This window comes from Tasmannia lanceolata, unplaced genomic scaffold, assembly GCF_043159265.1.
Source record: "Tasmannia lanceolata isolate RefF3 unplaced genomic scaffold, GAP_Taslan_0.1 ptg000007l, whole genome shotgun sequence".
Taxonomy (NCBI): domain Eukaryota; kingdom Viridiplantae; phylum Streptophyta; class Magnoliopsida; order Canellales; family Winteraceae; genus Tasmannia; species Tasmannia lanceolata.
Window position 1 is genome coordinate 23,723,611 of NW_027518684.1, and position 11,730 is coordinate 23,735,340.

Genomic DNA, 11,730 nt, shown 5'->3' on the forward strand with positions numbered 1-11,730 from the left:
AGGAAAAGGTTTTACTAACACTGTTTGTTTGTTGTTTCTATTTCTCAACAGAAATCTGGTATGCCGTATTATTCCCTAAATCTACAACATCTTGAACCAACTACCCAACCACCCTTTCATTAATAGATTGCCATCCTTTTTCCAATCTTTGAACCCCAAAGTACTAATTTTATTCTTGAATAGACCTATCGCCTTGAACCCACATACATTAGAGTACCTTTAGGCTTTCCTTTAGAACCATCTTCTGCATCGCTATGCATTCCTCATCAGAGTTTTGCTTCCGCAATCCGCCCGTGTCATTTGGTATCAGAGCGTCAATCCGTTATCCGGCCCCCGCATCATTCGGCCAAGCCTACATCCAAGGGCAACAAACACGATGTTCCACTATGAGAAAAACAATATACAAGGATTACAATGGATTTAACCCAAACCCACAAACCCGCAACCCTATCCTTGCTTCTCAAACCCAAGACCGTACGAGAGATAACCCGAGAGAAAACCCAAGAGAACAACCCCAAGAGAAAACCCAAGAAGAACCAATGAAGAAACCCACTTTCTCCTCTCTCTTTCTCTCTCCTCCTCTCTTTTTTCTCTCCCTTCTCCCCTTGAGGTAACCAAACACACCCCAAGCCTCTCGCTGCCCACATAAGAAACCTAAGTTGTTTTCCTAAAACCCAAGTTTCTTTTTTGCTAACTTGCCTTCCCACATGTCTTGGGAAATAAGGCAACTTTCCCAACAAAAGACATGCAAACCAAGATCAGAGGGAGGACTGGGCATGGGCATCAAGAGCAAGAAGATATAAATAAAACTGCCAATTAAAGCAATTCTGTCAAATTATCAGCAATTGAAGAACCCTCTGGACAGATTGGATGAAAGAAAAATTCATAAAAAGAGTAACGTCTGGACAATCACTTGATGAACTATACTCCGAGGGAGAATGGGATCCAATGCTCCTGAAGGATTCACTTAAAGAAGAATGGAAAACTATCCAAAAATTTATAATCTATAGAGTGTCACTAGCTAAGGTATGAATTCCGTTTCATTTTGCCGTAAAAGAAATGACATCTATAGATAAATTAGGAAGTCATAGCTTAGCTAGTGACACTCTATAGATAGATTTACCGTTGGAGGGTAGGCCAAGTCACGCTCGGTATGGGTCTGAAATGGACGGAGCAATTCGTTCTGGATCGAAAGCCGAAACATAATCGGTATATTTACCGTTTCGTTCCGGATTTCGTCCCGTTTCGTCCGTTTCATACGAAATCCGCACAAAACATGGTGTTTCAACCGAAACCGGGAGAAATACCCTATTTCGTACTAAACACCCCATTTTAGGCTTTTTTTCTTCTCTTCTTCTTGCCTCTTCATAGTTCTTTTCTCTTCTTCTTTCCTCTTCTCAATATTTACATGTAAAGTCATTTAAGTAAATGTCCATTTGCTTAAGATTTTCATATAAATAAGGGAATACTTCTCCATTTTGATTTATTAAAAATAGTTTCAAGCATGGTTTTAAATTTCGGTTTCGTTCAGCCTTGGGCGGGATCGAAATTTCGACTGATATCTTGAAATTTTAGTTGAAACCCAAAAAAAGAAAAAAGTAATATTTTATTCTATCATAAATTTCAGTCAAAATTTGCTAAATCCGGAATTTAGACTGAAATTTTCACCCGAAATTTCGGATTTTGTGAAATTTCGGTTTCAGTTTCAACCAAAATCCAAAATTTCGACTGAAATTTAAAACCGTCGTTTCAAGACCCAATTCTATAAGGATAAAAGGTAAATTTTCCAGTTCTGGTACAAAATTCAAAAATATCGAGCAGGTCAAAAGCTTAACTTCTAAAAGATGTGGTATTCTTCCAATTTTAAAAATTCACAAATTCTATCATGTCCAAACATTATTAAATCCTAAAACTCCAGTAAAAAATCTCATAATTTAGTCTCTAAATTTTTTTCATTTATAGTGATTTTCCTTTAAGTAAAAGTTAGATCTTTACAACCTTGATGTTATGATGGATTGGATTGCAAAGGATGACCTTGTTGTTCCACTTTTTAAAAATTTCTGATTTTTTTTAATTTTTTAATATTTTAAACTATTAAAATTTTGTGGCCGCTGTAGTGCTAATTTTTAAAATTTTGAACTATTAAAAAATTTTGGCCGCCGTAGTGCACCGAAATGAAACGACCAGAAACACCGAGGCATTCCGTTCCAGTGACCAAAATTAAATGCCGAACGAAACAGAATTCATAACTTAGGTGATCGGGCATGCAATCATGTCAATCTAAGACCACTGATCTCGTAGAGCACCATGTGGCATCATGGGTTGTCTTGAGATAAAAGACTACAAAGATCGATGGACGGTTAGGGATAACGGGCTAGGATCATCTGATCAAGGTATTCCCAATGCTAGGGCCAAAATATGACTACCTGGACAAGCACCATCGAAATTCATTTGAGCACCGCTTCATCGTAAATGTGGAACAACACTAGGGATATATAGTCCCCTCCGTTAGATCTAAGGATGCCTTTGGACGAAGGGCTAGATCATCTAATCATGGCGTGACCAGCTTCAATGGACTAGACTCATGGTACCTCACGAGATCAACGGACACAATTGCTTCCTACAACCGTACACGTGACAATGGATCTTCACGTCGAAATTACTTTGAACAATCACTGTTGCAAAAGTTTCCCATTACATAAGGAAATGGTATCAGCACAACCCTTGTTGAAAGTTCAAACGATGGCTAACGAAACAAGGGAGTGCGGATATCAATATCCAAGTGGGTATCAAAGAAGGCAAAATAAAGAACCAAGAATAAATGGGAATTGAAAACCATTCAGTGAATCTTGTAACAGTGTCATTGACCGACTAGTTTTACAATAATGAACTGGATATTAAAAGTTATTTCAAACTTTATATTCCTAACTAGTTCCTAAGTAGTGCTGCAACTCGAGCCGGGTTTTACCCGACCCGCATCGACCCGACCCGGAAATAGCCTGGGTTGGGTTCAGGTTTCATGGGTTTCGGGTCGAGCAGGGTTGAGCATTCAAAAGCCCGCATGAATCTCGGGTCGAGCCGGGTTTGAAGGGGCCCGACCCGACCCGACCCAAGTTACATAAGTTATAGTATGTACATTTTTTTCTATTGTTAGTTAAAAGTTAAAAGTGAAAACCCACGCACCCACTGTTATTGTATGTGAGTGTAATTTCTACTTCTATGAGTTGAGTTGATTCAAGTGTTTGATTTAGCATTGTTTGATTGTAATTACAACATTGTTTGATTACAGCATTGTTTGATTCAAGTGTAATGTGAGTGTAATTACATCATTGTTTGATTCAAGTACACTGTGAGTGTAATTTCTACTTCTATGAGTTGAGTTGCCTTGCCAAACAAGAATTTTCCTTAAAAAATTGCGACAACGTGAAAAAATCCGATCCGACCCGAGATTTATCATAGGTAGCGCCGGGTTTGGGAATCATGGGTTTTCCAAAAAAAAAACCCGACCCGACTCGAGATATTTCTCGGGTAGGGTTGGGTTCTCCAAAACCCGACCCGCCCGACCCGAGTTGCAGCCCTATTGCTAAGATCCACTAAATGGGTGATTGGTAAAGTTTGAAAGTCTTATTATCAGAACAAGTGGGCATGTCATTTCCTAGGTATCTGAACAAAATAAATGAGGCAGGTAGATATAGAAGTCAAAAAGACAAATTCAGATAAAACAAAAACAAGGTCAGTGATATTTTTCCCCGCATAAAATCCCCCTTACCGGCCTCACTCTCTCTCTCTCTCTCTCTCTCTCCGCAACAATAATAGTTGTTGGGGTCAATTAATTTGTTTAAATGTTTGAGCATGGTAGGCCCCACCCATTCTTTCAAGGAGATATTAACCTTTAGGCCCAGTTGATCCAAACTGTCCATTTAATGGGTCACATCGTAAATAGTTTGCTTCCTAAAAAAATCATTTCCACAGGATGATCATAGGCCTCTACCTCACAAACTTCTTACTGGTGGGCAGTACTATAGGACTTTGCGAGTGTTTGGGTGTAAGACAAAATATTCGTTAGAAAGGACAATCGTGAGGCACTTACTTCTCCAAGACAAGAGATCAAAGTGATTTCCCTCCTTTTTCTCAATAAGTAACTTGTTACACCATTTTATGGGCGGGCCTACAATTGGGCCTTAATATTACTGTACGACTCATACTTTAGGATGATCCAACCCGTCCATTTTATGGGCCACATCGTAAATAAGTTGTGCCCCATAATCATTTCTATAAGATGATTGCAACCCTCCGATATATAGAGGTTTAAATAATATGAAGTTGCTCTTTAGATAGGAGGGCTATGATCAACCAAGGAAATGATATTTTGAGGCGCAACCTATTTATGTTGTGGCCTATCAAAAGGACGGTTTGGATTATCCTATGGTGTGAGCCGTACCGTTCATTGAGTCGAAAACTTTACCAGAGTACGGCCATGAGAAAGAGGAGAGAGAAAAATCCAGTCGAAAAGGTTGCGATTGGAAAGGAACCAGGTTCTGAAGGATTCACACAAACAGAGAAAAGAAATCCAGCAAAAAAGCGAAATGGAGAAAAAGTACTGACGGAGAACTTCACACTGATCGAAAAGTACGAATCAAAGAGGGGATGAGATTTAGGGGAAATAAGAGAGATCTAAAAGATCATTGCTACAAACAAACAACAGGGGAAAATAGTTGATTTACAAAAAATTGACATTGAATGCATCAGAGCGAGAGAGAGAGAGAGAGAGATTTCACGATGAACAAAGTTAGAAAAACATAAAAAACAGTCTTTTAAAAATAAAAAATAAAAAAAGAGGAGGAAAGGAGTCTGACCAGGAATCCGAAGGAGAAGAGGCTGATAACGGAGAGGGCGATGGCGACCGCAGAGAGGTCGAGATTTCCGATATGGCCAACGAAGATTTGAGTCGTGGAATTAATGCCGTAGACGCAGAGCATGTTGAACATGATGGGAGTGGCTATATCCCACAGCTTCCGAGATTCCTTCCTGAACACTCCCATCGCCTCCCAATATCCTGTCACCGCCCGGTAATCTCCGGACGCCTCCACCATGCCACCACTGTCCATCAGCAGCGCCGCCTCCATGTTAGCCACCACCTGCGCAAGTTAGCCCTACATGCGCCTCTCCCCTCTCTCTCTCTCACACACACTTATTTAAGATCTTATATAGGGATTGAGCCTCTAGCTCAATGGTCAACTCTCTCTCTCTCTCTCATGTGAGATTGTCGATAGGGATTGAGCCACTAGCCACTGAATATGGTCAAGCCTTTGTTCTTGGTTATATATAAAGTTTTCGCAGAGAGTGAGAACTTTGTGCAGGAAGGGCCCGTGGTGGCTGCAAGTAGGGGTGTCAGTTTGGGCTCGAGCTCGGCGCAGTAAGGGCTCCGCTCGAATCCTTAATGAGCCGAGCCCGAGCTAGGCCAGGCTCGGCTTGGCTCGTTAAGAATTTAATATATTTAATGAGAGAACATTTCCTACACACTTGTGTAGGTAAGTTACCTACACACTAGCTTAAAATACAGTGGTGGCCCACATTGTTTGGGTGATCCAAACAATTCATTTGAATGATCCTCACATAGATAGGGTGTCCACAAAAAATCAGATCCATAGGATCATCCTAACCATTCAAACTATGGAGGCAAAAAATGGACTAATTTGTGAAGGTTTATACACGTTTATTTTACCTCCACAAATTGTAGGGTTGGTATGATCCTATGGATCTGATTTTTTGTGGACACCCTATCTATGTGAGGACCATTCAAATGAATTGTTTGGATCACCCAAACAATATGGGCCCCCACTGTATTTTAAGCTAGTGTGTAGGTAACTTACCTACACACTTGTGTAGGAAATGTTCTCTCATATATATATATATATAAGGAAAATGATTGTAAGCTCGAGCGTACCATCCTTATGGTACGCTCGAGTGCCCAATCACATGGGTCCCACATTTTTTTGTGGTGATCCAAAGCATTCATTTGCAAGGCCTTATCATAGATAGGGTGTGTACAAAAAATCAGCTCAATTGAATCATCCTAACCCCTCCAAAGTGGAGGGAAAAAATGGGCAGATTTATGGACAAACAGTGTCTGTCCATTTTGACCTCCCCAGATGGATGGGTTAGGATGATCCTATGTAGCTGATTTTTTGTACACACCCCATCTATATAAGGGCCTTTCAAATGAATACTTTGGATCATCCTAAAATTGTGGGCCCACATGTGATTGGGCACTCGAGCGTACAATCCTTATTCTATATATATATATATATATATATATATATATATATATATGAGAAAACATTTCCTACACACTTGTGTAGATAAGTTACCTACACACTAGCTTAAAATACAGTGGGGGCCCACATTGTTTGGGTGATCCAAACCATTCATTTGAATGGTCCTCACAGAGATAGGGTGTCCACAAAAAATCAGATCCATAGGATCATCCCAACCCTACAATTTGTGGAGGTAAAATGGACGTGTATAAACCTTCACAAATTAGTCCATTTTTTGCCTCCATAGTTTGAATGGTTGGGATGATCCTATGGATCTGATTTTTTGTGGACACCCTATCTATGTGAGGACCATTCAAATGAATGGTTTGGATCACCCAAACAATGTGGGGCCCCACTGTATTTTAAGCTAGTGTGTAGGTAACTTACCTACACAAGTGCGTAGGAAATGTTTTCTCATATATATATATATATATATATATATATATATATATATATATATATATATATATTGGGAAAACGTTTTCTAAGCGATACTTCAGATAAGTTATCTGAGCAAGAGCTCAAAAAATCACGTGGGCCCACATTGTTTGGATGATCCAAAGCATTCATTTGATAGGCCCTTACATAGATAGGGTGTGCCCAAAAAATCAGCTCCATAGGATCATCCTAACCCTTCGATTTTTTAGGTTAAAAATAGACAGATTTGTGAAGGTTTATACCAATCCACTTTAACCTCTATAAATCGAAGGGTTAGGATAATCCTGTGGACCAGATTTTTTGTGCACACTCTATCTATCTTTGGACTATACAAATGAATGCTTTGGATCATCCAAACAATGTGGGCCCATATGTTTTTTTGAGCTCTTGCTCAAATAACTTATTTGAGGTATCGTGCAAAAAACATTTCCCCATATATATTATATATAATTTTATAAGTTATAACGCTAAATCCCTTACAGGTTATGTAATTATTTATTTTGAATCATTTGATTCTACAAGACAGGTCCAAAAAGCCCAAAATATGTAGGAGTTCAGGGCCCAATTGGCCAATTAATGAACTCGGTAAGGCTCGTGAGCCGCTCGCGAGCCTGACCGAGCCGAGCCCAAGCTCAGGTGTTGAGCTTAACGAGCCAAGCCGAGCTGGGCCAAGCTCAACTCGGCTCGGCTCGTTTACACCCCTAGTTGCAAGCTACCTAGTTCGTTTTGAAAAATGTAACTATGCACTGTCAGATCGTAGCGTTAAAATATTACTAGAATTCAGTCTACCTTATAAAATATTACTAAGAGGAGACGCCTATGTCTCAGAGTTTCTATATGTCATGCAAAAAAAAAAGAGGATTTTATTTACCAAACCATTTTAGGGGACCGATAAATCGACCCCCATATATCTTAAATTGACTCCCGCTTCGTTTGGTTGCACAAAAGCTCGGCAGCCGTAAGAATTTGGTTTGGATTTGGCATGCCATTCCATGTTTGGTTGCCAAAATGCATTGGACTCCCATTGATTCGCTTGGATTTCTCTCATGTAATAATTGCTTATCTCTTTCTTATCCCCTTCTTCCAAAAGCAAAGAATTATTGTTGAATTTTCTAGGGAATGATGCTCTCTCTCTATCTCTCTCCTCTCTCTTCCTATATTGGTAATGACACCCCCTACTTTTTATCCTACTCTCCGAGTATTTGCCGCACAACCAAACTCTACTTCTCAATTTTCCGAGGTAATTCTAGGCAAATCAAAATGCTTGTCTCCTCCCTTTGACTTCCTATTCCACTACCCACCGAGCCACTCCAAGCAACCAAACGTAGCACATGTGTCTTTCTCTCTCCTTTGGGTTAGAGAGAGAAAGAGGAGAGAGAAAGACACATGGGGGGTCGATTTAAGATATTTGGGAGTCGATTTATCACTGCCCCATTTTATTGGGAAATGATAAATGCACCCTTTTTTCATTACTTCGGACACCAAGCTACAATGTATCTGTGACTGAAACGGGCTAATGTACTTCACATTTGAAAGAATGAAGTGACATGATTGCCACGTACAATGCAGCTGGGTGTCCCAAGTGATGAAAAGGGGTGCATTTATCATTTCCTGTTTCATAGAAAAGTACTAATAGACAAAACACGCACGATTCTTCAAAAATGAGTGGGAAAAAGACCCCAATTCCCTTCTTGACATAATCAGAGCCCAAGTAGCCTCCTCGTATTTGGTGTAAGGCGGTACACCTCAATCATTCTATTTACAGCCTCCTTTTCATTATTTTAGTATTTCTCAATGAGAAAATGGGGCTGCATTTAATGCATTTCTTGTTCCCTGTTAATGCAAGGGACGCTGACGGAATTGCACAAGTAATCCTTGCTTCTTCTCCACGCTTATCTCTATACACATTAAATAGAGAAGATAGCGCTGGCGTTTTCAAATAGATGATGTCGTTATCACGTATAAATGTTGTTTCCCTTATGTAAAGCGCGCACGAATTTTAAAGATTGTCTGAAACATTGCCGGTATTCAGTTTGTGTATTAACTCCTTCAAGTCAAGCCATCGGGTACGCCACTGGAATCTCGAGTACACCGCCAGAATTTCTGGGTTCAAACACATGTTCAAACATATCAAGTACGCCGTCGAAATCTCGAGTACGCCGTCGGAATCTTGAGTATGCCAGCAGAATATAGAGTACGCCGCCGGAATCTCAAGTATATCAAAATATGTCCACTTGTCAAGGATCCAATAGTCTCTGCTTATGGGTGACAACCAAGATTTAAATGAACCGGATGTTTTCTGGGTTCAAACACATGTTCAAACCAAACCAAAGCTAACAGTAAAGAAAGATGCCACTGTTCCATCAAAATATGTCCATGTGTCAAAGATCCACCCGTCTCTGCTTATTGCTGACGGCCAAGATTAAAACGAACCCAAGGTTTTTTGGTTTCAAACATGTTCAAATGATTCAAAGGATGACAACTAAGGTGGCCTTGTACAACACGCCAGCATCCCCTGCATTAATGGGGGACGTGAAATGCATTAAATGCAACCCTAGTTTCTCTCGAAGACAATACTAAAATAGAAAAAATGTGGCTACAAAGATAATCATGACAAGTACCGATTATGTTAGGAAGGGCATTAGGGTCTTTTGTGGACACTTTTTGAAGAATCGTGCGTGTTTTGTAGATAAGATGAAAGGTATCCGCGATTCGTATTATGTTGCAATCATTATCCGCATTCCGTACTTTTCTCGGTAAAAAAAAGGGCAAGTACATCAACCCCTCCAGGTAATAGATACATGTTGCCCTAAGTAAAAGAAAAGGGTGGATATATCACTTCCCTTATACAGTTGGGGCTCTCACTTCCCTTTATATAGAGGAGAAATGATATGGTGTTGGGGCTCTTACTGACATTGTTCCTACCATGGTAATTTTTAATCTCTTATTTCTAATACTTAGTAAAGAAGAAAAAAGAAAAATCTAGTGATATAAGAAATAAAAGTGTACATTCTCAGAAGATATTTTTCAAAGGAGTTCTAAAATGAAGGACGCTATTGCAAAGGGGGGGGGGATGAAAGAGAGCCCCCATTGGTCCTAAATTCCCAAAGGGTCTGTTCAGTTGCGCGCAGGAAACGAAAAGAAAAAGGAAATGACGTGGCAGAAGAAAATGGAAAGGAAAAGAAACTGCTAAGAAAGCAGTATGAGTGTGCATTCAGTTGTAAGGAAACGAAAAAGAAACAGTAAAGAAACAGTAGGAATGTGCATTTAGTTGCCAGGAAACAGCAAAGAAACGACACAGAATATGTTCTTTACCACATATAAAGCAAGTTACCCCCCTAAGCCCTACCAAATAGTCTACTGACACAAATAAATACTCAAAAAAACTTAAGAAGCATATTTTAAAAGCAATATAATGGAACCAACAACAAAGAGGGAAACCCATGGTAACATCGATGTCACCGCCTGTGGCACCGCCTCTGCCCTTTTCATTTGGCATCTCCTATACCCTTTGTGCTTCCTCAAACCTTTCGCTGCTCCGATATTTGGCTCTCTCCAAATATGTATCTAACTGTGATTGAGCCTCCGCCAACGTCCCATATGAGCGGTAGCATGGTTTGCTAAATTTATCAACTTGCTCATGGCACTCTGGCTAAGTATAGTAAATGTTAGAGGAATTCGATCAAGCAAGAGGTTGCTTGAAGCATTACACCCAAGGTATCTAATTTCGAATACCAAGTTTGTTACCTCTAGCCCCTATATATAGAGATATATTAGGGTTTTAATAGGTTAATGGGCTCTAGCCCAAATTGGCCTACTACACCGGTCCATTATCTTATTGGGCTTATATTAGAGCATAATAGGGTTATATTATATACCCAACAATCTCCTCCTATGTTCTACATATAGCACAATCCAATAGATAGTTAATGTGATGTCCAAACAAAATTAGTGAATCATCCATATCACCATATCAATAAAGATCTGTAATCCAACTGAAAACAAAAATACTTTAAAGAATAACCAAGAGTTTTAGAAATAATCTAAACTCAAACATAAGCAGTTTGACATGTAGGTGAAGTATTTAATCAACTGAAAAGAAAATAATAGTTCCCACTGCTCTATAAGGATTCACTCATCAAATAAGTCATCCTCATCAAGATCCAAATTGAGGCAATCTCCTTCATTTTCTCCAATTCATGTAAATTACAAAATATGAATTTCATTAAAAAATGCATCCAATTATTTGTGTATTTTACTAAAAGTATCTAGCTCTACCAGAAGAACTTAGTACAATTTCATAATGGCTGAAACACAAATATCAATATCAATAAGCATCAATGTCAAGTTTCAATCAAGAACAAGACCTAAACAGTTTCTTTTACAAAGAACCATTCCATGTTTCCATTTGGAATGTTACAGGCATCATATCCAAATTGAGTTAAGTTGTATCATCAAGTTTGGAATGAAACAACATTTTCCAAGAAGGACATGTTATCAAATGTGGAATGACATAAAGACAAATGAATCCAATCCTTTTGTATATCATGGACCCACTATCCATGATCATTCCATTTATTTCCATTACTTATCTTTGTTCCTTTTGGGCTCTTCGTCGCTTATTGCTGCAGACCCCGGATTTAATGCTTGGCTCTTCACGGTTTATTGTCGTGAACCCACGATTCCATTACAGCTGGGCTCTTTGTGGCTGATTACCATGGACCTCAGATTTATTGCTAGGCTCTTCATGGTTTATTACCGTGGACCCTCGATTTCTGTTGATGAACACATTTATGTGTGAATGGTAGTGATAGGAAACACGCATATTTTGTCCTTTAAAGCAGTTCTACTAAGGTATTTTCTTATTTTTGGTGTTTCAGGGTTATTTATAGATTTTCATAGAAAATGGAGCTAGAAAGATGAAATTTCAAAGGGAAATTGAAGTGTGAGAACAACTGTGGATCATCATTTGTAC

The 11,730-nt window shown here is 39.2% G+C and overlaps 1 protein-coding gene across 2 annotated transcripts in view; it reads right to left on the reverse strand.

Annotated features, from left to right (window-relative positions):
* Positions 1–5,254, reverse strand: part of LOC143882316 (protein DETOXIFICATION 35-like) — a 52,528-nt gene extending 47,274 nt beyond the window's left edge. The window contains exon 1 of one of the 2 annotated variants that reach the window (XM_077385847.1): positions 4,857–5,250. In XM_077385847.1, the coding sequence (XP_077241962.1) occupies positions 4,857–5,126 (270 nt within the window). In that variant the 5' untranslated portion in view covers positions 5,127–5,250. Of the gene's footprint in view, positions 1–4,856 lie in introns of both variants that reach the window. The other variant, XM_077385848.1, reaches the window with a different exon arrangement.
* Positions 5,255–11,730: the final 6,476 nt, after the last annotated feature.